This window comes from Poeciliopsis prolifica, unplaced genomic scaffold, assembly GCF_027474105.1.
Source record: "Poeciliopsis prolifica strain line A6 unplaced genomic scaffold, Auburn_PproV2 SCAFFOLD022, whole genome shotgun sequence".
NCBI classification, from domain to species: domain Eukaryota; kingdom Metazoa; phylum Chordata; class Actinopteri; order Cyprinodontiformes; family Poeciliidae; genus Poeciliopsis; species Poeciliopsis prolifica.
The window spans coordinates 5,775,381-5,800,881 of record NW_026562397.1 but is presented as its reverse complement, the minus strand read 5'-3'; the positions used below and the strand labels follow the sequence as shown (position 1 = coordinate 5,800,881).

At 38.0% G+C, this 25,501-nt stretch overlaps 1 protein-coding gene across 10 annotated transcripts; it reads left to right on the top strand.

Annotated features, from left to right (window-relative positions):
• Positions 1 to 25,501, top strand: picalmb (phosphatidylinositol binding clathrin assembly protein b). Of its 10 annotated transcripts, none has more exons than XM_055045363.1 (24): positions 1 to 809; positions 10,360 to 10,502; positions 10,580 to 10,655; positions 10,756 to 10,858; positions 12,684 to 12,777; positions 12,922 to 13,033; positions 13,128 to 13,234; positions 13,326 to 13,367; positions 15,629 to 15,640; positions 16,233 to 16,318; positions 16,421 to 16,544; positions 16,637 to 16,764; positions 17,337 to 17,437; positions 17,638 to 17,790; positions 19,263 to 19,346; positions 20,968 to 21,060; positions 21,192 to 21,302; positions 21,423 to 21,539; positions 21,668 to 21,698; positions 21,793 to 21,892; positions 22,702 to 22,761; positions 23,436 to 23,540; positions 23,874 to 23,979; positions 25,375 to 25,501. In XM_055045363.1, exons 1-23 carry the CDS (start codon positions 680 to 682, stop codon positions 23,964 to 23,966), a joined length of 2,205 nt encoding a protein of 734 aa, XP_054901338.1. In that variant the 5' UTR covers positions 1 to 679; the 3' UTR covers positions 23,967 to 23,979; positions 25,375 to 25,501. The 10 variants fall into 10 exon arrangements, with proteins under 10 accessions (XP_054901338.1, XP_054901340.1, XP_054901337.1 ...); XM_055045362.1 differs by having other exon boundaries at positions 6 to 809; positions 16,631 to 16,764; XM_055045365.1 differs by lacking the exon at positions 15,629 to 15,640 and having other exon boundaries at positions 4 to 809.

Below are 25,501 nucleotides of genomic sequence, written 5' to 3'. Positions count from 1 at the left end.
CCGCGCATTCTCCGCGGATGCTGATCGTAAGCCCGCTGCTGAGTGGTGTTCACGAGAGCAAAGCGGAACAGACCCGCCATTTCCCCTTCTCACAGGTCCTTTTTTCTTCTTCTTCTTCTTCTTCTTCTTCTGCTCTCTCCTTTCACGGCGCTTTGACGCTGAGCAGCAGCAGCGAGCAGCAGGAGGAGGGAGAACTGGGGGAGGAGAAGCAGGAGGAGGAGGAGCGGCGACAACGACGACTTGCGGAGCGGCGGAGGCAGGGAACCGGCGGCGCTACATCGGGATGAGAGCGAGACAGAGACCCGGGTCGAATGAGTCAGCGAAAGAAACCTTCACTGTCTTGGCATTTCTAAAATCCGAATGAATCGGGACTGACCCTGCCTGAAGAAGAAGATCTATCTATTTTTTAAATATATATCAATTCTTGTCAGATTCGGGTTTCCTTTATATTCCGCCCTCCTCTGGTCCGCGTCTGCCATAGCCTAGTTTTGATTTTTCTTTCCTCCGAGTGAGGTGGGAAAAAGGGGGGTCTTGAGAGGCAAAGGAGGCGGTGGATATCAGATTTCATTTTTTAAACAGCTGGGGGAAACGCAAATCTAACTTCGGAGGCTAAAGCCGTTCGGGCTCCGCGGTTTTTTTTTTTTTTTTGGAGTCTTTTGTTTCATTGAGTGAAGCGAAGATGTCGGGACAGAGCATTACGGACAGGATAACGGCAGCCCAGCACAGTGTAACGGGATCCGCGGTGTCGAAAACAGTATGCAAGGCCACCACGCACGAAATTATGGGCCCAAAGAAGAAACATTTGGACTGTGAGTATATCTGCACTGTTCGCTCCTGGTTGAAAGTTAAAACTACGGCGCAGCTGCTCCCAAATGAAACCGAGCTCAGTTATGGCGATGGTGGAAGCTAGGAGAAGGCCTCAAAACCTCACCGGAGGCTACATGCTAGCAGATGCTGCTCGTGACAGGGGGATTATAATGTTTTCACGGCGGCCACATGCCTTGTTGATATTCTAATAACGGGTGTTTGATTTGTCTTGACCCTATAGTATGCTGTGTCAACGCTTAAGTAGTCTTTTCTACTCTTTTTGTTGCGTTAGTTGTCATATTAGCTTATCAGGCTACCTGGCTCTGTCTCCCAATACTTGACACATAGCTTGAACATTGTACATTACAGAGCACTACGTTGTTTCTACGGGTGTTAAAACATCAAAAATTCCCGATTTGGGTACATTTCGTTTTAAAAAATTGAAAATGAGTGATTGATACAGCCCCTAAAATGGAGTTGGCATACAAATTGATACTTGAGTAAATGCCTATTTCACTGCTTTCAGTCAGCCATGTATGCAAGTGGTTTTCTGACAGGTGTTTGTCAAAATAGATGAATTCATTTAAAAGCTCATTCAAAAATAATTGGGTGTGATTATAAAGATTATGTCGGTTGGTTAGAAATTATGAAAAGTATAGCATTTTAAAGTCCAACATTCTGAGGTCATTTCTCTGAAACTAAAAGTTGTGACCTCAAACCAGGGCCGGCTCAAGGTTTAAGTTAACATTATTACCTCCTGTAGGGCTTGAGGAGAAATTTAGGTTACACAGTTAGTAAAACATGCACATGTTGTACACATTTTAGAGAGCAGAGTCTGAAAGTTATACCGTTAATCATCTTTTCAGCCATTTTCAGAACTTTTGTTCGTGTTTGCATTCTATAAAACATTTTGTGCACATTATATTTATTTGGAAAACATTCAGAAGAAATGACTTATTTCCTAGGATTGCTTGAGCTTGGGTATTTTATATCTGGATTATAGGCCGGGCTGTGCATGAATTCAGTTTTAAAGTAGAGCAATTGTTATAGTTTAAAGCAACTAATTAGATTGTACTAAGTTTAGCAATATTGTTGAATTTCTACAAATTTACTGTAATGATAAGGGCTGTCCCAAGGTTGTTTGTGACATTGAGCAGAATATATTGGTCTCCTAACAGCTCTTATCGCTCCCCTCAACTTCCTTTTCTGATCTTTACAAATTTTTTTTGTTTCATGAGCTGTGGGTCTCCTTTGCATAAAACTCAAGATGTATCAAAATGCTTTGAATAATTTGGTGTTTTGGATAGTACTGTAAAACGTTCAGCAATACCTTTTTCAATTGGATAAATATTATTTGCTTCATTGCTTTCAGTATGTATGCTAGCAAAATGTTGAAAATAGCTCTATGTCTGAACGTATTATTCTTTCTGGAAAACTATTATTACTTTTAAGGAATGCCAAAGTTGACCAAGTTAAAAATTAAGAGTTCTTGGAATTCTGAAATTCGTCTTTCTTTTTTCCCCCTCTTTCTCAATTTACATTGAAACTGTTTTTGTCAATGGTCAGAAAAAATGTAACTAGTTTTAAGGAATACCTTTGATCAGTTTTTGCGCAAGTCAAGCCAGAACTGTGTCATTTTAAATAGGTTTCAGGTTATACAAATGCAAATTTATGAATTTTAAAGCTAATGTTGGATTAGTGAAAGTGCCCAAAATGATAATTTTGGTGAATTCCTTTGTTTAGTTGGATTTCTGCTTGAAATCAAAATATACAGATGGGTCAAACTGTATTGTTATCCACCTTGAGTGTATAAGCATTTATCAGTAAGTCAGTAAAAAAGGTCAAATGCAGCCTCACCATAAAATTGAGTACTGTTCTGCATTTCTTGTAAAACACAGTAATTGGAGCAGAAATATGTGTGGAAGGAGAATGTTTTGATGATTAAATGTCACTATTTTAATGTTTTTTATTTATAAAATATAATATTAAGAGTAACTGGTTATAAATGTAATTTCCCCTCATTTGCCAATTTGTGTTAAAGTTTAGGTTGTTTTGTACTTGACCTTTTCAGTCAGTTCTAGGAGGATGATGGGGATATAATATACTGGGGGCCTGGCGGGGGTTTTGGTTGTCATACATTTTCCCTACTTTATGAAATGCGAATAGAATACATATCTCTTAGCATGATATTTTTCTGTTTTTTGTTATAGATTAATTTGCTTAATTGTCAACTTTTATATTTGTAAATGAACTGTTCCACACTGGTTGAATGACAAAGATTAGTTTTCTTCCCTCTGGGACAAAATTTTAACTGCATTGAATGATTGTTCTTTCTCAAGTAAGTGCAATGCTGGTAAAACATTGTTAAGGGCTTAATGGAGGAACTTTGTTGTGACGACTTCCTGAAGACGGAGAGCCAGAAAGAACAAGAGCTTCTTAAAGAGACAGGGACTCTATTTTATGGCGTTAAATTGAATAGTCAGATTTCTTTAAAGTCCTGGTTTAATATATACAGCATTAAAGTCACATCTTAAAGTAACATTGAATGTTATTTTGCAAAGAAATTGCACAATATGGCTGGACAATACATAATACTGCCCCTTTCAAATAAGAGGATGTGATGTTAATGACAACTTTGACACAATAAAGAAGTTGACTTTAAATACAAAGCAACATTTAATTAAGTACCTGATTTTTCCGTGTTATGGTGATACCTCGCCTAGACATTTTATTTCACTTTGTGCACAATCACTTTTTATCTTTATGATGCTTCAAGCTAGCGTACTGTTAGATATTTGTGCTTGATTTTTCAACCATCCAAAAAATAAAAAATAGGAATTGTGGAGCAAACTATTACCGTGAGTGGATTTTTACATAAAAACCGAACAAAAATCCACAGACCTGGAATGCATGTCTGATACATGCACTGCTGTGCAGGTAATGCGATACAAGCTGTGGTTTTCTGCTTCAGAAACATGGAGGTGACTGTAAGGACACAGATTGTGGCCGAGGGTTGCGGAAGGCGCTTCCTTTCTCACACAGATCACGGAAGAGGCGGCCTCCGCTCGGCACAAGAGTAATTGTGCAATTTTCTGCATATCGACTGTTGCTTGCAAACGCAATGGCAGCAATGAAAGTGGTTTTTGTTGGCACTCCAGTGTGATGGCTGAAGTTCAGTCACAATGAACCCCGTGTGTTATGTCAGACTGCAAACTCATCACAGCGCTTTGTGGACTGAAACGGCTGAAAGTGGCTCCCCGAGCTGGTTATAACAAGTTATTGTGTTGCATGTTGCAGGTTTTGCATCCGTGTTGTTGCTGACGTTGTTCCCCAATTGTGAGATGAATGAACGTTGTCAGACTGTTGGCTTATTCTAAGGCAGCTATTAGCTAGTTTTTATTGGCTTTGGTTGTTTGGGGTGGCAAACAGGAGGAACTTATGAAAAGTTGAAAAGGTTCTTTTGTGTTTGTGAAGGAAACCTAGTCGTCTTCCTGTTACATAAGGGAAGAAATGCATGTTATCATTCATCATGTTATTAGGTGTGCAAGTAAAAGTAGATAAGTGTAGTTACTTGTGAAGAGCATAAAAAAAGGTATACGTTATCAAAAGTTTTTATTTTCCCTAGGCCTGTTGCAATAAGCGATAAATCAATTAATCGCATGATAAATTAAAACAAACTCAATAATTTCCATAATTTATAATTTTTGCCTTTTATCTAGCTCTTCCTACCAAAAACTGGTTGACAAAAGTCTTCAGTCTGGTGTAATGGTCTCAACTTGGCTTTTTTTTTTTTTTTTTTAAAGGACAGCTTTGTTCAGAGAATTCATTATTCATTTGATTTATTTTGTATATTTAAAATGTCTTCCAGTTCCAGTGTCAAATTTTCATTAGTGTTTCCAGTTCATTGATCTTTGAGAACGTATTCTTGCATTGTTATGATGCCGTTATCGTTATGTTACTGGAAAACTTTCTCAAGACAACCATCATCGGTTACCGCAATAACTTTCGGGATGATTTATCCTTCAGCAGAATGTGTTATCCTGACGCATGTAATTTTCTTCTGTCAATACTTGAGACAGAAGAAGTATTATGCAGCTGTTGCGTAATATATATATATATATATATATATATATATATATATATATATAAAAAGCAAAGGTAGCTTCAAACAACTTTCAGATATTTTATGCTGCTTATGCAAAAACCAGAAAGGAAATCAAGTAAGCTGTTATTTTTGGTTGTTTCTAAATATATTTGTCTTCACATTCTAAAGTTTGAGGGATTATTGTTAATTCACCCCCACAAAAGATAAGAGATTGATAAACCACACCTTTCAAAGTGGGTTTGAAAGTTATAATGTAAATATAAAGTCATAATTTCTTATCACTTGACTTGATTATTAACTTGTTATATAACAGCAGCCGGTCAGAGTTCTCCATTTCTTTGAGGACAATTGTTATGTGTTAAATTGGAAATAAGAACACTGGATTAAAACCAGGTTTCTTTAGTTTTTTTATTATTATTTGAACAACAATCAGTCTCTGTTTGTAATCTTTGTTATTCATCACTTTTGGAATCTTACTTCACTTCATAATGAGTTCTTCCTGGTGGAGCTGAAGGTTAGAGCAAAGTATTGGCTGGTTACCACTATGGGGGTGGATATGTATATGGAGGTTATAGAAGGATTTACAGAGCGTAGAGTAACGCAGCGCTGCAGCTCAGTCTGGAAAAAGACTTGCATATTTATCTTGTCTGCAGGAAAGAAACAGTCAGTTGTTTGAGGGGGAAAATTATATAGCTTGGGATTAAAAACTAAGAGCCACATAGCATTTTTTTTTTGTAATTGTGTCCAATATTTTACCATATACATTAATTTTACTTTTTACATAGCTTTGTCTAATAAAGAATGCTTTTTATAAGGTATTCACTGGATTACTTACTGTAGTTATTATATTTCTATTTGTTTATGGAGTCAATGTCTAGTTGGTTTTAGTTTTTACAATTAAGCAATGAAATGTTGTTAAATTGCATTCCGTTGTTTTTCTAAAGCTTATAATTGCTATTTATGTTGGATTGTGAGACAAAAATGCTCTTGGATGCCACAATAACCAATTATACTGGACAATAAGTTGTCCCAGAAATCACTGCAATAAACAATAATGTTGTGTTTAAGACCATGTTTTAAGCGATGTATTGATAATGGCATAATTATGCAAGTTTTTCTCCTCAAATACTAATAAACTTTTAATTTTGTAAACTGGACCTGGAAGATGTATTAAACATCCAAAATAAAACCCACACAATCAAAAACAATGAATAAACCGGAAATGCAAACCGAAACCACAAATAAAATGCATTATGTCTACGCAAACAAAAAATAGGAACCGTCAGAATGTCAATTATCAAGCTTATTTTAATTTAAAGTGCGATTAATTGCTTAAATTTTTACTGTGGCACACATTACAAAAAGGTTTCATGTTGAAGAAATCAAGCCAGTTCTGATGAGAAAATGGGGCATTGCTTTAACGTTTCAGAAATGATCATAACTTTATCATTTGTCTTTCTAAATAAAAACTCTGTGAGACTGTTTTGGTGTCAAGTTAGCAAGTGAACTGAAATAAATTTGTTTGGACCGTGACTTAAAAAAAGCCTTTTCATATAGAAACTTTCTGACAAAATGCTAAATATTTGCTACTTCTACATCTAATAATAAACTGATGTGTAAAAGATGAATTTTGATAAATTTCCACTCTGTAATTTTCGAGTGATATTTGCATAGCAGTCATCTTTTCATTTAGCATCATCCTGCTTTACCTTTGTGGTTTTTGTTGTTTACCTTTTGAGATTATGGTGAATTTATGGTCTGAGGTTATAACAATAACAATTAGGAACTACGTAGACCTAAAGTCATGAATATGTATTTTATTAAATGTCATCCAGAGTTGCTGCAAAAGGGGATAAACTTATAGAAGTGTGATAAATCAGTGTAATATCCGCCTCCATGGTTATTGTGAGGCAGAGCTAAAACAAAGCAAAGACAATTGTGTCAACCAAGGACAAGTGAACCTACATTACATATCATGTTGCAGTTCTTCAACATGATATGGATAATGGTTTTCTATCCGTTTTAGATACAGGTATCTTTTTTGACAGGCTTGTTTTATAGCTTCTGTTTATTCGGACTTCGAATTCAGTTCAACTCCGTGACAAAAAATAGGGGCCAGGCTCAGATTGTTTATTATTATTATGAGAATAAATTCTCATGACAATGTCAAAATGATGAGAATGAAGTCTTAATATTACAAGAATAACGGTGTAATATTAGAGGATGAAGTAGTAACTTTATGAGACTGCAAAAGGTAAAAATAAAAAAAATATGTATATCCAGGCCTTTTTCTTATTAAAATAACCTATTTTCTTGTAATTTTGAGACATTCTTCTGGTAAAATTGCTGAAAGTATAATTAATATAATATAAAATGTTTTCTGTTATGTGTAGTTTATTTCTTTATTTTTTTAGAAAAGAAAGTAAGGGAAAAAAATCTACTTAATATTTGAGTAGAAACAATTATACCACAAGCCCTATTGCATACTATAGCGTTTAGTCCAATCTATTCTAGAACTGGTGTCATATCAATGATTTACAAGAACAAAAAGCTCTCCAATTAAAGAGCTGTATTTCCTACTCAAGATGTCGGTAAAAAAAAGTCACTAAAAAGTTTGGTTAAGTCACAATCCATTGATAAATAAATGGTTTCCAAAGAGCTGAGTAACATGTTATTCCATTATGTCTGGCAAATGAAATCAGTGTTTGTGTTTTCGATAAAAGGATATTTCTCTAGAGGCTGACGTATGCAGGCAAGTTGTATCTTAACAATCTAGATATGCAGAGACTGAATGCGCAAGTTAACCCACATAGATTAAAACGGTCACCAAATGGATAAACCGGTAACACTAGATTTCTGATCTCGCCAAAATGGTCCCAAAGGTTTTAAAACCGCTTCCAACTTAAACATGCAAACTCTTAAAGTCCGTGGAAGCAGGTAGAGGCTGTGCAGTGGCCAAAGTTTGATTTAAACCGAGGAGCTGGCTGAGGAAATCATTAATCAAACGGGCTGCGAATCAGATGCAAAGGAACATGATGTCAGCTGCCATTTCCTGACAAAGCCACCATAACCTGACTTGTGCATGATTACCTCTGCCAGGCCAAAGGTTAACGTTATGAAGACGTTATATAATTCACTCTAGTTGAGTGTTATTCTGACACCTTAATCACACAGTCATGTGCGTTTTACAGATCCACTACGGTTGGGTCAGCAACTTTACACAACAATACAATCTTCTGCATTATGAGTGGAGTTTTTAACAGAATGGATCTGACCTGTACAAAACATGTGACCTTGTGGTGTCATATGGCTGTTTCATGAATTCATTTGAGTCTTGTGGATTGATTCATTTTTGCAATTCTTCCCCCCTTTCCTCCTCCCGGCTCTTCTTGTCTTCGTCAACCTCTTCTTCTGGGCAGTTCAGCCAGCCATGCTAACCGTGGCTACCACTGCTTCCCACTGCTTCTCTGGAAGGTTATTCTGTCCTACTTGTAGTACCCCCCCTCCTTTGAAAAAGTCAAATATAGGACAGAAAAGGAGGCCCATATACTCGGTCGGTCTGATCGCTGCCGTGAATGGCAGGGTCATCTGCGCAGCTGGGGCCCGGCTGTTCAAACTATGATCATTAAAGCAAAGTACGAGCAAAGGAAGTGGGGCAGAACATGAGTGGTTAATGTCCTAATGCAGTGCACTCACTGGTGCCCCGGCCAAGCAGTGCGTCTTCACCATTAACAATCAGACTGGGCATTAACGGCTTCAGATGCAGGGTTGCGTGACTGCGTTCACACATAATTTTCCGTTTCATTTTACTGTAGAAAATGTGCTCATTTAACCGTTTTTCCCCATTTCTTTTCTTTTTCTTTCTTTTGTTTTTTGTTCAAATATTTTTACTAGAGCCAATCAAACAAATTACAACATATAATTCTTGTTAAATCTCAGTTTTCAGGTCAATTTTCCATCACTGTAATCAAGTCAACGGTAGTGAAATTTCTGTTTCTCTGATCAGCTATTTTTTTTCTTATGTTCCAATAAACAGCTGAACGTCATCGAACCTTGGAGATACAAAAGATGGCTTGAACTCACAAATCAGTTTTGCGCTATTATTTGACAGTCTTGAAGAAGACTTAATATTTTGACACCAACTTTGTCTCCATCTGAGTCAGAAGTAAGCAGCTTTTTTGTTGGGTTTAAATGGAAACTTCCTGAAATGGGTGTAAAACAGTCATTGGAGGCTTGATTAGATAAAATTCCTGGCCTCAGCCCTGGGAGCCACCCTTTTCTTGTTTTATAGGAAGGGTGGAGCCTCTATCTACACTCAACATTTTCAACAAGTCAAAAGTAGACGCTACCCACTTAAAACGAGAACAGAGTAGCTGATGCCATCATCTAAAGGTCTCATTATCCACAATACAAATAGAAACCTCTAAGCATTAAATAAGGGTTTGCAGACTGACATTTAATGTGTTGTGGACCAAATATCTAAGGAAATGTTCAATTCCAACATGTTTGATTTCATTTCATGGAAAACAGGAAGTACTGGCCTGTAAACAAGTTGACTGATAATTAATCTGTACTGGTCATAGAAATGATTAACAAAAAATATGTTCATATGAATCATGTGTAAAGTTAACTTGGACCATTAATCAGTTTTCCACATTATTTTATTAATTTCAAAATATTTCTTATTTTTATAAAAAAAAAATAGAGGTGCTTTGACATAATCTATCGGGGTTAAACCAGCTTCCTAATTAAACTGATGGATTTAATAAATGTGATCATACCGGTTTTTAAAAAAAGTTGAGCTAAGGAGTAGTTATTTCGGTCATTGTCAAGTAAAACAATTGGTTGAGTCGTCTTTGAATACATATCTAGAAGTCACATATTTTCTTTTACACTGAAGACTGCACAATATTTTAAAAAATGAATATTGTCTCCATGATTATTTTAATGAATGTTTCATCTGGCTAAATCCTCAAATTATGACTAGAAAACTTAGTTGAAGTTTCTTTAAGAATTTTCCTAAACATTTCAAACCCTCAAAGATTTTCTGTGGCATCAAAATAATGGCAAAAAGAACCTGGATAACTGGCAAATATCTCTGAAATTGCCATCACAATATTTGTTTCAATGGGTTAGAAAACATGTCATTTGAGGCAGCAGATTATGCTATTATTATTATCCTCCTCCTATTAAATATGCTAAGTTGAAGATTTTTTATATGACAAGAACCAAGTTGTTTTATGCAGTTTTTGTGACATGAAAAAAAATCCATAATGTGATCAACCAGGTGTTTTTGGGTCCCATTGAACACAGTAGAAAAAAAACTAGTTTTTAAACAAATCTGCCAAGTTGTTGACTGTAGAAACAGAAACACACGAGTATATGAGGATGAAGCCGTCGGTGTTTGCGTGTGTTTAGCAGTAATTGCAATTTTGAATTGTTTCCAGATTTGATCCACTGCACCAACGAGATGAACGTGAACATTCCCCAACTGGCCGACTCTTTATTCGAGAGGACCACCAACACCAGCTGGGTGGTGGTTTTCAAGTCGCTCATCACCACACACCACCTCATGGTGTATGGCAACGAGGTGAGATATTCGCTCGCCTCATCGGCGTCACACTGTTCCCCGGAGCTTCCACTTTAACCATTCTTCTCCTCTCTCAGCGATTTATCCAATACCTGGCATCAAGGAATACACTTTTCAACCTCAGCAATTTTTTGGACAAAAGCGGCCTACAAGGTAATGCTTTGAACGAAAGGCATTGAATATATTTTTCTTTAAAAAATAAGAACAAAAGCTAATTTTTCTCATATTTTTTCCATGCGGCGTGACGTTGCAGGCTACGACATGTCTACGTTCATCAGAAGGTATAGTCGGTACCTGAACGAGAAAGCCGTCTCCTACAGACAGGTTGCCTTCGACTTCACAAAAGTTAAACGAGGGTAAGACTGAACAAGCTGGGATTCTCTTCTCTGTTTACTGCAGTATTGTCCTAATTTAGTCTTGTTCTTCATAGTTGCAGAGATAAACTGGCCAATTACTAAACCAACTTTTGTTTCTATTTCTTAAAATTAAATCTTTTTTTTTTTTTTTTTTTTACTGACAATCCACCTCCAGGTAATTTGTCAGCGGTGACAACTTAGTAACTTGAAGATCAGAATACAAGTCTTAATTTTTATACATTTTAAGTGTCAATCAGATATTGGTTAATTCCATCCATCCATTTTCTGTATGCCCTTGTCCCTAGTGGGGTCAGGAGGCGTGCTGGTGTCTATGTCCAGTGAACATTTCAGTCGAGAGGCGGGGTATGCTAACCCTGGACAGGTCGCCAGTCTGTTGCAGGACACTAAGACAGACAGAACAAACAACCATGCACACACATGGTTTTGTGTGTGCATGATTCCAGATTCACCCCTATGGAGAATTTGGAGAGATCAATTAACCTGACAGTCATGTTTTTGGACTGTGGGAGGAAGCCTGAGTACCCGGAGAGAACCCACACAAGCACAGGGAGACCATGAAAACTCCGTGCAGAAAGACCCCGGGCCAGGAATCAAATCCAGGACCTTCTTGCTGCAAGGCAACAGTCCTACCAACTGTGCAGCCCTGGTTAATTCTGGTCTTCTTTTATCAAGGGAAAGTACCTCAGCTTGTTATCAGTGCTTGCTTACAAAAAGTGAACCAGGAAAGGCCCACACCGCACGCATATGCAAATTTTGCCCTGTGCCTGTCACAGCCTCTCTCTGTCCAGAGAGAGGCTGAAACAGAAAATTAATGAAGATCAGCAAACCATATTACCAGCATTTGTTAAACGTTTAAAATATGTAAAATTTACTGTTTACTGATTAATGTTTGTAGATCTGGTTTTAACAATTATGATAGTTATTTTTTTAAATCATTTTTTGATGAACACAAGTATTATATATACAAGGGATGTTAATCAGCACCTTTTTCACAATATGATATTATATCGATTTATTTGGATGATGCGATGTTTCTCTCAGTCTCGCGATACAATTTTGTTTAAATTGTGATGACTATGATGTCATATATGCCAATTCAATCTAATCATTTTCATACATCTTTAACAATTTACAAAAACAACTCATATGTGATTTGAACATCTTTATTTCTAACATATTTCAGACATCGACTGTGTTCTGAAAAAATAGTCACTGATTAATTATTTCAAGAGTAACCAGTGACAAGAATCCTCAGGATCCATTCACTTCAAAGATGATGTACCCCTTTTAAAAATGCATAATTTTTTAAGTGTTACACATTTGTATATAGATTTAGAAACTTGTCCTGACCGTGAAATTCACAAAAAAGTAGAATCATCTGTATTAGCTTAAATTAATATTGTTATCTTCCTTTATTTTATTTATTTTTATGCCTAAAATATATATTTTTTTCTTTTAAAGACAGAGGTGGTGATTTATTTATTTATGCCAAAATCACTTTCTCATCAAAAAAACAAACCAGAACCACAGCAGGTTCATACAGGAAAAATTATGCATCTAGTTTAATAAACTATAAATTTCTAAATAAAATGTCACAAACCCATGTCTCTAGATTGTTGTGCCTATGCTGCGTCTCTCTGTTTGCCCATTTCCTAATTATAATAACTAAAAGCTATTTGAGGTTTTGGTGTTTTCATTGGAGAAACGGCATGTTCAAATATGCTGGTTTGACTTAAAAGACACATTATTTCCTTTGAATTTGTCTGACATCAGTAAGTAATCATGACTCGACACGTCCAAACAGAGTCGACGGCGTAATGAGGACCATGAACACAGAGAAGCTGCTCAAGACCATACCCATTATTCAGAACCAGATGGACGCCCTCCTCGACTTTAACGTGAGTTTCCGCTGAAGCCTCGCTCGGCTGAAGTTTACAGGTTACGTTGTTTTCTAAGCTCACATTTCACACAGTTTGTGCTTCAGCAAATGGCAGCGCAGTGTCTTTTAATAGAAATAGTCGTGGCTGACTGCCTTTTCTTAGGTCAATGCCAACGAGCTGACTAATGGAGTCATCAATGCAGCCTTCATGCTCCTCTTCAAAGACTCCATCAGGCTCTTTGCTGCTTACAACGAAGGCATCATCAACCTGCTCGGTCAGACCTTAAGCTTTGCTCTCCCCACCCCCGTCTGTCAGTTTGTGAATGTTTGCACTAGTGTTACAAAACGCGTCCTCTCCGTCCCAAACAGAGAAGTACTTTGACATGAAGAAGACTCAGTGTAAAGAAGGCCTGGACATTTACAAAAAGTTCCTCACTCGCATGACCCGGATATCGGAGTTCCTCAAAGTAGCCGAGGTAGATGCCGCTTCATTTTCACTCCGAAAGCTGTTGCCATGAATGAGTTCAACTGGTTTACTTATTTTTTCATTTATCCATTTTTAAACAGCAGGTGGGAATTGATCGAGGAGATATCCCAGACCTCTCACAGGTGAGCAACATTATTTTTTTATTTTATTTATTGTTATAAAAAGCCATGCCTTGCTTTGCTTTTTTTATTTCCAGCTAAGATCGTCCCTGGGTTTTTTTTTTTTTTGTGTGTTTTATTTTGGTCTGGCTAGAGCACAAATATAAATTATACTGAGATGTTAATTAAACGAGACACATGACTTTAGAGATGCACCGATCAGAATTGTGAGTTGCCGTTTTTGTAAAACGTGGATGTGCCAGTGCCGAGTTTGGCTGCATGAACTATAAACCAAAGATCACCAAAGATTCAAAGTATTTCTGTTTTTCTTCTAGTTTTCATGATTGCGCAAAGTAAATTGTAAAACAAGCTCTTATGAACATTATAAATCAAATACCAAATGGTTAGAGTTGACGTTCTCAGTGGACTTTAGCATCTTACATTAGCGATCAGCATGAATACCATGGCAAAAACAGTGATTTTCATATGTTTTGCATAGAGCAGGACTGGGTAAATTTTCCATTGGTCACATGAGTTACTATGGTTGCCTTTGAGGGTCAAATCCACTGAAGTATGACTTGCCATATTGACAACTGAGATCTTAATATCTTCCTGAAAGTAACTTTTGTCTAGCAAAGCAATTGATCTCATTGGTGTCATAGCAAACACTATGTAGTGGTATTGTAAGCAGAGGTCGTGCTAGACTTTTTTTTTTGTTTGTTTTCTGTCATCTTGACCGATAACTTTTTTAAAAAATCGGTCATGTACTGTCTTTGCCCGTCAAATTATAATCATATTAACATAAACTATTCAGAATTTTTGTGCGGTTTGGTTAATATCCATCTATTAGGACCGTGAATCCAGATCCCATCACCCATAAAGCAGATAAATGCATCTAACTTCTCCATAGTGACAAAAATCACTGACTGTGGCCCCAATAACTTACAATAAATTAAATTAAAGACGCCACTTAAATTACGGTCACTTCACCCGCTGCGGTCTGAACACACAGCCTCACAAATTCCTCCTGGTCGCATCTGTAGACAGTTGGATCCGTCTGATCCACACCAATCAATTGAACTCTGCGAGTTTTTTACCCTATGCGTGGTCCACATGTGCACTTTTATGGTGATTTTTTTTTTTTTTTTTTTTTTTTTTTTTTTTGCGTGGTTTTCTTTCCCCGAAATAGAGAGAAGTTACATCTGCCGCGCTCCTTCAAAGTACTGCTCTCCTTCCGGGCGCGAGAGGGTAACGTGAACAAAGAAGGTTCCTTTTATCGAATGAGTTAAGGATGAATTGAGTATAATTCTTTGCAGCGGTGGAGCCGGCATTGGTTGTGTAGCGCACTGCGCATGTTACGGTCTAATCAACTTCTGCACTTATTTTCTCGAGACAAATCACCGGCTCTTGTGTTTAGATTATAAACGGACTAACAACATTGAAAACTCTTTAGTTTTCTCTATTCTGTATGTAATGGAGACTGGAATTAAACGCACCATTTCAATAATAACTCAACAAGATGTCAGCTCCGCATTTAGCTCAGTGTCAATGAGATGATATGCAGAAAGAATAAATTTTTTTTATTGATTGATTTTAGTTGCCTCTACGATGAACTAAAGTTTATCATGTTAGCCCATGTGCACCATAATAACCTGTCAAAATGACGGATGGGCTTCAAATTTTCCCGTTATTTAAAAAAAACAATCGGTCAAATACAGAAAATATTTGGTTAACACGACCTCTGATTGTAAAACAGAAATCTCAGAAACTTTATGATTTAAAATAATAAAAACGGGCAATCCCATGAATCTTCTCGTTTTCCAAGACGACAGGTCACTTGCAGTCCCAATTGGATTTGGTTCTGGTTAGAATATAGTAAAGTCAATGTTTTGTAGTCAAGATGGAAATTATTCTCTTCCGTTCACTGGTCAGTTTCTTAGTGCATCTCTAATAATTTTGCATGAATGAATTTTTTTTGGCCGCATGTTTTTCCTGAAGGGAACGCTTTCCCTCCTTTTGCTTCCAATCCTTCCTCTGCTCTTCCAACCTGCGTCTGCTTCAGTAAATAAAGGTGTTTTTTTTTTTAAAGTCCACCCTCTAGATCGAGTGCATTTTGACAGCTTTATCTCCAAATTAAAGTAAAAACATAAATGAATTAATAAAACTGCACATGCTGCTGCATTAATATACCACCCCAAAGAAGTTGAGTTGAAATGCTTTTCCCCTCTGACTGTCACCACCTTTATATTCTGTATTCTCCTCCCTCCTTTATCTTTCCACTTTAGTTCACGGTTTGTGTAAGTACTGTTCTTTCACTCTTCTTCTTCTCTGTTCGTGACTTGCCTCGGTGTTGTCTTTTTGCATGCTTCTGCTCTGACTCGTGTCTCCCACATCGTGGTGAAACGCAGTTGAAGGAAAAAACCCTCGCTGTGGTAAATTCTGCTTTACTCGGGTCGTGTCGTTGAGGCTGCGTAGCTCGTTCTCCTGTTTAAAAAATAATAATAATTTTTAAAAAATGGCTGCCCTGTCGTGTTTTAGACCTGGCCGATTCAACAACCGGGTTGTTGAAGGAGCTGTGGTGCAGTCCGTCATCCCACACAGATGTTACTCTCTCATCCCAGAGTAGCTTTTTGGCTGGAATGCGGTCATCGATCAGTGGTTGGTGACTTCCACCCCGGAGCAGGTGTAATTCTCTGAAATTGGTTGACGACTCATTTGTTTCCGATGGCATATCATGAGGTTTCGTGCTATCATGCTCCATCGTCGTTGCCCACCACTGGCCGTAATGGTGTTAATGTCCATTCACGTAAGATTTTTGACGTGTCAAGCGGTTGCTGACTGTGCTTTTTCATTATTTATTTATTTTTTTTCCCCTCCTCATCACACCAGGCTCCCAGCAGCCTCCTGGAAGCTCTGGAGCAGCATTTGGCCTCTTTAGAAGGGAAGAAAGTCAAAGACTCTACTGCAGCCAGCAGGTACTTTAACTCAACGCCGTTCTTTCTGCGTTTGATCGGTAGTGATTGCTCATTGGCTCTGTTTACCTGTTTTTTTTTTTTCTTTTTTCTTTCTTGCTTCAGGGCCAGCACTCTATCAAATGCAGTGTCATCATTGGCTAGCACAGGGATGTCTTTCACTAAGGTGGATGAGCGGGAGAAGCAGGCAGCTCTAGAGGAGGAACAGGCCCGGCTCAAAGCTCTCAAGGTTTGTGTGGAGGTCGAGATCCGCTCCACAAATGCCTCTCACTGCTTTATTACGATGCGCTATTATTATTGCTATGTTTTTCCCAGGAGCAGAGGCTCAAAGAGCTCTCAAAGAGGCCATCTTTTTCCACCACCGATACATCGCCGATCTCCACCACTGGGGGCACCATCAGCACAGCACCAACCATTGACCTCTTCTCCACACCCAGCTGCTCAAACGGGTACTGCTTTCACATAGCCACTAGTTATTGATCGGCTTATTTAGATTAAAATATATTGTTTTTGCTTTTTTGTGTCAAGTTTAACAGATGTGACGTAGGCCTGTCGCAATAAATTTTTCTGGATGATAAAATTATTGCGATACATGATGTTGTTGTTTTCGAATTACCATCTCAATACACGCAGATTCAGAAATCAAAAAAATACATTTTACGGTAAACTGAGGTAGTCAAACGCTTACCAAAAACTGGAATGTAAGCATTTTGCTTAAATATTTTGGAACCTACAGAAGTGAGCACTATGAAAGCTGTTTGTGGCGAATGCATTGTCCTGCAGTCTCTGAATATCCTCAAAACTGCAAAAATATAAAGAAATGTCTGTTCAGTCGAAGTCCTATCAATCGGGTTTTACTGAGGCTGGTTTTAATTCTGTGACGATGCACATCATTGAACGTAGAGCTGGTTAAAGGAGCTTTTGTTTTCTTACTTATCCCCAGACAGTTATGCTTCAGTGGTGGGTTGATAAAACCTTTTGGCGTGATGTTTGTTTTTTGTCGTTGTTTTTCTGGACGCAGTGCGGTCAAGATGGAGAGCGACCTTTTTGACCTGCAGCCAAGCTTCCAACCCTCCATGCAGTCGGCCTCCACAGGCCTCCCGGTGGCCACGGCGTGGGCAGGTAAACCTTTTTCTTTTTCCCCCCTTTCTTCTTGTCATCCTCCAACCAACACTGTGGCTCTGGACTTTGCCTCTGCATGCTATCCTTCTCTTGTTGCTGTTGTCTGACTCTGATCTCCACCTCTTCCTCTCCACTCTGTCATTTTTTTTTCTTCTTCTTTCCTGTCTCTCTCTGTTTTTTTTCTCCCTCTGCCTGCATAGATCCTTTCACCTCTACTGAAGCTGGAGACGATTCCATGCCAAACCTTAACCCTTTCCTGTCAAAACTCGTTGTCGATGCCACTCACTTACCTGTCGTGTCTTCAGACGGTGTTAGCTTTTCCTCTAGGACATCCGGTCATGAAATGTTTGGTGGTAACAACTCATTTTGTTTCTCTTCCAAAGTCTCTCGCCTCTCTCGTTCATATATCTGTAAAATACTTAAGCGCATGATTATCCTGCATGTTTGATGTGCCTCTGTAGTCTGAATATTTTGTCTGTGCAGATCTTTTTCTCTCCTTACACTTACCAAACTCAGATTGTTTTTGTTGAGCAAGTTATGTGATTACAAAAGAAAACCTAGTGTTGTCAGTAGTTAGCTAACATTTAATAATCAATTCTGGAAAAAAAAAAGTTTCAAAGGTAAATCTTTTGAGTATTTACAATTAATCAGTGTTAGAAGGGCAATGCTACATGAATGTAAAATAAAATTTTCTGTGTAGTTCTTTCAGTTCAGCACGCATAAGATGTTTTAAACATGCATTCCCGCTGAGGGTTAATGTGCCGGACTCTGTTCTCTACTTTACAGTTTCTCATTTAGCAACCTAAGCATAGAGGGGAAAAAAGTTGGATCACACCAATGCTTTACATCAGCGTTTTACTCCACACTAAACCTAATTACTAACCCGAAACGGCATCCAGCTGAACGTAAGCGTCAATGCTGCTGAGGCAAACAGGCGAAAGTCCAAATCCAGCTGTCACATTTAACCAGCCCCAAATGTCCTCGGAGTCTTTGTAGAAGACGTGCAGCTACGCTCCGCTGGCGTCGTGGCAGAACGTTTTGCTTTTTGAGGGTTTACACAAGCAGGTTCTACGGTGCATTCAAGTGCAACTCGTACATAAAGATGTCTTGTAAGTCACAGGGTGTGAGCGCATTTGTAAGAAATTTTAAATTTGTATATTTAAAATTAAGACCTTATGATCTCTCAAATTAACACATTTTCAACCAGAAAAAAAAAGAACTAACTAGCTGCTAATGTAGATTTGCTGGGTACCTTGTAAGTTGCTTTCTTTTTCTTTTAAATCGTTCATCATGGGTAAATGGAAATTGTCGGATAGCTGGACAGCATTGGTTCTCCTGTTTCTCTTTCTGCCATCTTTACTTGCATTGATTTTTCTAAATAAAGCCTTACAGTGCTAGTGGATTCAGGCTTTGAAAGGACAAACCTCAGGCGTTGGTCGAGAAACTTTACACAATTAGCACGGAATGAAGCCGAAATTGAATGATTTTCGTTAAGTGCAAAATACTAACTTAATGTTTGTATTCAATTAGATTCTAGTCCTACTGCTTAACAGCATTTTCAAATATGAATCGCACCATCTTTTAAATACACAGCAGAGCGATGGACACTTAACTTTTTGGAACGGTTGTGTCAAAGTGCAGCTGGCTGTAAAATCTGCCATCATATCTTCTGTGTTTCCGATCCAGATTAGCTCCATGTCCTACTGTTGATTCCCAGTTAGCTTTCAGCGACTGCTCATGAACGGTTTGGTGTTGCTTTGTAGTGCTCAGATGCTGTAGAGCTTTTAAGTTGAAACCTGTTCTTACACTATTTTTGATTCTCCAGATCGTTACAATCCCTTTACTGACACAAACTCATCAGTTTCAACCAATTACAAACGCACAGTGCGGATAGAGCACTCCATCTCAGGTACTACGACGGCTCAAAGCCTTGACCTATGTTTGCTGGCAAACATAGACTCCTGTCCACAACTCCCCCAGAGCCATTATTTGAATACCTCTAGCAGATTTATTAGAATTAAAGGAAGAGTTTTACATTTTGGGATTTTTTATTTTATTAATATTTTTTTTAGTTCTTTTGTTAATACTTACCCACGTGAAAGGGTCACATCGCCGGACCAGATCATCAGCTTTTTATTTGCCAATGTCTTTGTGAGTTGGGGGAAAAACTTGTAATTGCATCGAGCCAGATGTCACAGGATCATCTTTCCATGGAGCCTTTTCAATAGGAAGATGCTTTAGCTAAACATGAACGATGTCCAAAATAAACATATCTGTACATTTTACAAACTATTATAGCAGTTTCTAGAATAAAGCCTTAAATTTGACTGAACACATGTAAACTTGATAAGTGATATCAAGTTCACAATATTAAGAGCCGTGTGAAATCTTAATTAAAAAAAGTTTATCATAATCATTGTGAAGCATTAAGATTAGGGCTGTAACTATCAGTTATTTTAGTAATCAATTTTTCTGTCGTTATTCCAATGATTCATTAAAAATGACATTCTTTTTTTTTAGTTTTCATTTAACCATTTAAGCTTTTTTTCAGAAATGGATACAAGTATGCAGATAAGCCGATGATGCAGTTCCTTTTTTAAATAAGAAACTAAAAATGTTATTGCCTGAAAATCAGCAAAATGTAACATTTCATTATTGCACAATTAAGCATTTGTAGCAAAAGATGCATCTGCAACAAAAACATGCTTGTAACTTTATTGACGATTGTTTCAATAACTGATTCATCAGGATTAATCCGATTAATTGTTTCAGCTGTAACCAATATGCTTTGATGTAAGCCATCTCTGATTTAATTAACATCAAAACAGTGCAGGTCTGATCTGTTTAATTTTTTATTTGGTCGATTATTAGACAGCAAAAGGTTCTGAATAGAACCTTTTTTAAAAAACAGAATTTAGACAAGGTGAATATTATTTTTTTAATCTTAAATGTAAAACGTACATATTTTATAGTTTTGACTTGGTTAGTGCTCTTAATGTGTTCTTCTTTCAGCAAATGACCTTTAATCTCTATACTCTGACGATTAATCGTTTGTTAAATTATTTCACGGCTATTTCAACAATCGATTAATCACAATTAATCATTTCAGCCCTAATTAAAATAGGGTTTCAGTATGATTTAATTTTTTTTTTAAATGTAGTGGGTCTGACGAGCTGGTCTGGGATGATCTGTAATATTGCTGCCAAATATTAAATTCTTATCCAACGTTTCAAAAGATTAATTCCCAAAATGTTCCAACTTTTCCTTTAACTCCTTGTGGGTTGCTAAATTTTTATGCTGCAATGTTTTACTTTTCTACCTATTTAACAGATCTACTGAAAGATTACATGAAAAACTTGTATGAATAAAGAATGTGTAAATATATATACAAGCACTTTTTTCTTGCTTTCTATATTGCTGCTGTCATTCCTTGCCTGTTTCTGACCTGTCCTTGGAATGCTTTTCTTCCTCTTTTCTTTTTCTTGCCGTTTTTTTTGCCGTTTTTCTGGCTGCTTCACGCGGCCTGTCAGACTCCTTCTGTGGTCCGGTGTCCGTTGCTCAACACCTCCCACACCAGGCTCCCTTCCCCACTGAGCCCTCTACTGTAGCAGGTCTATTCAGAGGTAGAGTACGCCAGGCTTGCTCTCCTCTCATTTTCTGCTCTGTTTATGGAATCCTGTTGCTGTGCCGTTTGGGAATGCTGTTCGGAAATGCTGTAACTTTGTCAGTCAGCTTTCTGGTCTCTTTTCCGAAGGATACTCAACGCCTCAAGCCCCTGCACAACCGCCAGCAGGGGGCCTACAGGTGGACTTTGAGTCGGTTTTTGGAACCAAAGCCGCCGGCAGCGGGAGCCTCAACTCTGACGGTGACAATTTCATTTCATGGGACTGAATCTTGCTTAATGTAGCACAATAGTGTATGTTTAAAAAAAAATAGTTTTTAAAAGAAAATGACGCAATACTATATTGTTTATTTTCCCTGTCAGATCTCACCGGAGGCATCCTGAAGCCGATGCTCGCCGGCTCCAACCAGCCGTCCAATCAGCTTCCCGAGAAGCTGGTGTCAGACGACCTTGACTCTTCCCTGGCCAACCTTGTCGGCAGTGAGTGCAGCGCTTTATATTCATCCGCACTAATGAACATGCATCTTCATTAAGACGCACAAAAAAAAAAAAAAAAAGAAGACCGAAATTGTCCCACTAACCGCTGCTTGACAAATGTTGCTTTCCAGATCTGGGCATCGGAAACGGAACGATGAAGAAGTAAGTGACGGTTGATTGGCTGATTGCTGGATGGGGGCGGCGTGTGCGTTTTCAGCTCCGTGCTGCTGCTGACGCCAGCTCTGTTGATCCGCAGTGACATCCACTGGAGCCAGCCGGGGGAGAAGAGGATGACCGGCGGCACCAACTGGCAACCCAAGGCTGCGCCCAGCACCACCTGGAACCCTGTCTCCATGGTGACACACACGTGCACGTTTGGTTATGTTTATGTCGGTTGTCAATTTTCCTTCAAATCTGAATTTTTGAAAATTTCAAGTCTTATTCAGAGTTAAAAGGAAAATCCTCCAGGATTTTAAAAGCTGAGATTTTTACTTCCAAACTGTTTCAGAGACGACCAGCAATGCAAAAATATTCACACCCAAGAAACTGACGAAAAAGTTTTAAAATCTGAAAAGTGTGGCTTGCATTTGTTCCTGGGCCTTGTGCCTCAATACCGTGTGGAACCACCAAATTTTGCAGGAAACTGAGATTTTGCTCGTTCTTTGCAAAAAAAACACATAATTCAATACCTTTTAATATAAGAAAGTAAAATATTTATTTTCTAAAATGCAATAACATAGCACTGTGAAGCTAAAACTTTACCGCTCCAGTTTTGTATCAAACACGTTTACAGACAAGTGTTTTTCATCTTCAATGCCAAATTTATTTAAATCTTGTAAAGTTTGACGTAATAACTACAAATATGTTTATTTTTTAACAGATGGTCTTTTGTTTGAGTCTGCATAGCCAAGTTAATGATGAATCGATTACTAAATCAATTAATCAGGATTACACCGATTAATCGTTAACAAATGTTCTTTGATTTAAGCCATTCAGCTCCATCTTTAGCGGATAGAGGTTTGATTGTAGGTTTTCTCTGATCCGTAGAAGTTCACATTTTCACATACAGACTCAAGTATGTAAATAAACGATGTAAAAACGTTTGTCCTGCAACTCTCCGGAGGTTTGGATATCAAGTTTTCTCAAACCGTTTCTCTCCCATCAGCCGCCGTCAGTCATGGCCTTCCCCGCCACCACTCCCACAAGCATGATGGGATACAGCATGGTGAGTCCTCCCTCCGCTCAGCGGAGAAAAGTTTTACTTTTCATGCAACAATTTGTTTTATTGTGGTTAAGCAGCGCTTTGGCAGATTTAAAAAGCCTAAATTTGGTCAGCTTTATTTACGGGTCCGGTCAGATATTTTCATACGCCTCATAAAAAGACAGATTTTTTTTTTCTCACTGTCTGAAGTTAAATCAGACTTAACTTTTCTTGTTTTGAGTCATTCATAATTACTACAATTATTTATATTTGGCTAAATACCAGAGAAGTCGATGAGAACAGTTTTTTGTATCTTAACACGGTTTGTTTGGATTGTTTCAGTGTTATGAATATTTATTATTCCTAACAGCTGCAGGACTTGCTCATCTTTTTACTTGCATTTTGAACATCAAACAAACTGAAACTGGGAGATTTTTGGTGTGTTATTCTCTGACCAGTCTGGTGTACAGACAGAGACATTTCCAAACATAAAATTCACTTTTTGATAATGTGTTAATTTATTGTGACGCACCAAAGCAATAATTTTGCCTGTTGGTATTTTATTTTTATTCCTAGTAAACAGGAAACATCCCTCAATTGGAGGGGGGGGGAGTAGAGTAGGGATCACAAAACATTTCTTTTCAGAATTGTTTGTAATTTTTTTTGCAAACCAAATGAAACGCCTGATGCCTCCCCAGCCTCCACAAATGGGCTCCATGGGGATGATGAATCCGCCCACCATGATGTACACCCAGCCCGTCATGAGACCACCCAACCCCTTTGGCTCGGTGTCCAGCGCTCAGGTGGGTCCACGCGGCGGCCGGGGTGAGGGGGTAACGGGTCGTGTCCATTGTGCACCGTTTGTGTCCCGCGGTTAGTGACTGTGAAAGCTTCGTTGTGGGTGTGAATACTGCTGAAGATGATGACAGTTTTAACAAAAAAAAAAAAAAAACTGTAAATCATCATCTCTTGTTTCAACTTCCTGTTTCCAAACGGCTCCCTTTTTTTCAAATTTATTTATTTATTATTATTAACCCATCAATCATACATCACAGCCTCTCCAACTAATCTCATCCCTACTTCAGTCTCTGTACTGACTCTGACTTGTCCTCTGGTCCTCCTACTTCCTCTGTTAGCCCTCTGCAGCCTCTAGTCCTTCCAGCCAGAGTCCTCTCCGAGCCCCTGGACAGGACCCGTTTGCACACCTCTCTCTCAAGGATTTCTTGTAGAGCATCTCTTTAGGTACATCATGCTGTTTGCTTGCTCAGGCACCTGCATGCGTTGTCTGCCCGGCGCTGATGCATGTTTGCTTTTGTCGCTAACTTTTAAGCCCCTTGATGTCCTTTGCCAGTGGATCACGCACTTTCTGTTCATTTTTTTTTCTTCTTTTCTGTTTTTATTTCGCTTGGATGTCATGGTTGTGTTATCAGATAGCGACCAACTCATTTTGGTTTTCGTTCCTCCATTCTCCATTGCTCAGACCTGTTTTGTTTTTGTTTCTGCCTTGCAGCTGTCGCTAAATTTAACTTGTTGGCCATTTGCTAAGCTGTGAATCTGAGGGCCGAAACGATTAATCGTGACAAATCGATTGAGACGAGCAAATAATTTAGTAATTCATTAATCGTTGAGTGAACTTTAAAAAAAAAAAAAAGGCCATTTGCTGAAAGAACAATATACTAGGAGGAGAAGTTAAAAAAAAAAAAAAAACTTTACAAAAAATATAGACAGTTTGCTTTAAAGATGAGGAAAAAAACTTGTCTGTAAATGTTTTACCCAAAACTGGCAGCTTGAGCTTCGCCTGCTTCAAATTCTGTACAAAGGGGGAATAAAAGGAAACGTATTAGTTATTAATTATTAGCCAGCTAATCGTAAAATGTTCACCATCAGCTCTACACTGTATTAAGTTGAGCATAATTTGAGCTTTGTTAGTTTTTTTTGTTTTTTAGCTAAAGATGTAAGTTTTGGTACAAATGATGAAATGGTGCAGTAAAATAATGCTGTTAATGCACTTTAGGCAATAAAATGTATATTTTTACAAAATTATTTGTTCATTTGGATTTTTTAAACTTATATATATATATAAAGAAAATGTGCAGAATGTGCCTCAGATGAAGTTAAAAGCTTTTTTTTAACTATTATTATTAATAGTTAAAAATTAACTAATTTCAGAATTTGCCAATAAGACTGCAGTCGGTGTATCTCCCTCAAATAAATTTGGCTAATTTATGTAAAAAAAATAATAAAACACGGATTCAAAACATTTTTTTTATTCTTTTTTATGCTTTTACTGACAAATTGTTTTAACATGAACTTGGAAACCACAGTTGCATGTTTGCTAAGCTTTGTTTCCATGTTTGTTACGGTGACATGGTGTGCTTGTGGTTGTGCTTTATAACTAAAAGACGCTCAAACCAGCCGTGTGACTCCACAACCTCATTAGTCAAACATATTCGCTTCATCAAGGCCATAAATTCAGAATCTGCTAAACATTTTTCTTAACCTCAGTTTGGTCAAACAAAAGAATGAATGAATGAAAATGAGGGAAAAGCTTAGCAAACGTCAGCTACACTGATCGTTTCTGCTTTATGTGGTTTCGTCGTTATGATTCTGACGCGGCCTCCTCCGCTTGTCTTGCAGATGCAGTTCATGTAATTTGAAGGAAGCGTCTCTCAGAAGATGAAGCACTTAGCTGCAAAACTTTGTCCTCGTTGCAGTCGAACTCTTCAGAGAAGCATCACCCCCCCCCACCCCCCGCTCCCCATCT

Bases quoted from the DNA above. Each gene is read 5' to 3' on its own strand.
- picalmb (XM_055045362.1), top strand. From the start codon at position 680: ATGTCGGGACAGAGCATTACGGACAGGATAACGGCAGCCCAGCACAGT. The intron at 21,061-21,191 runs GTAGAGTACGCC...TCTTTTCCGAAG, and splicing joins TGTAGCAGGTCTATTCAGAG to GATACTCAACGCCTCAAGCC. The intron at 21,540-21,667 runs GTGAGTGCAGCG...GTTGCTTTCCAG, and splicing joins CCTGGCCAACCTTGTCGGCA to ATCTGGGCATCGGAAACGGA.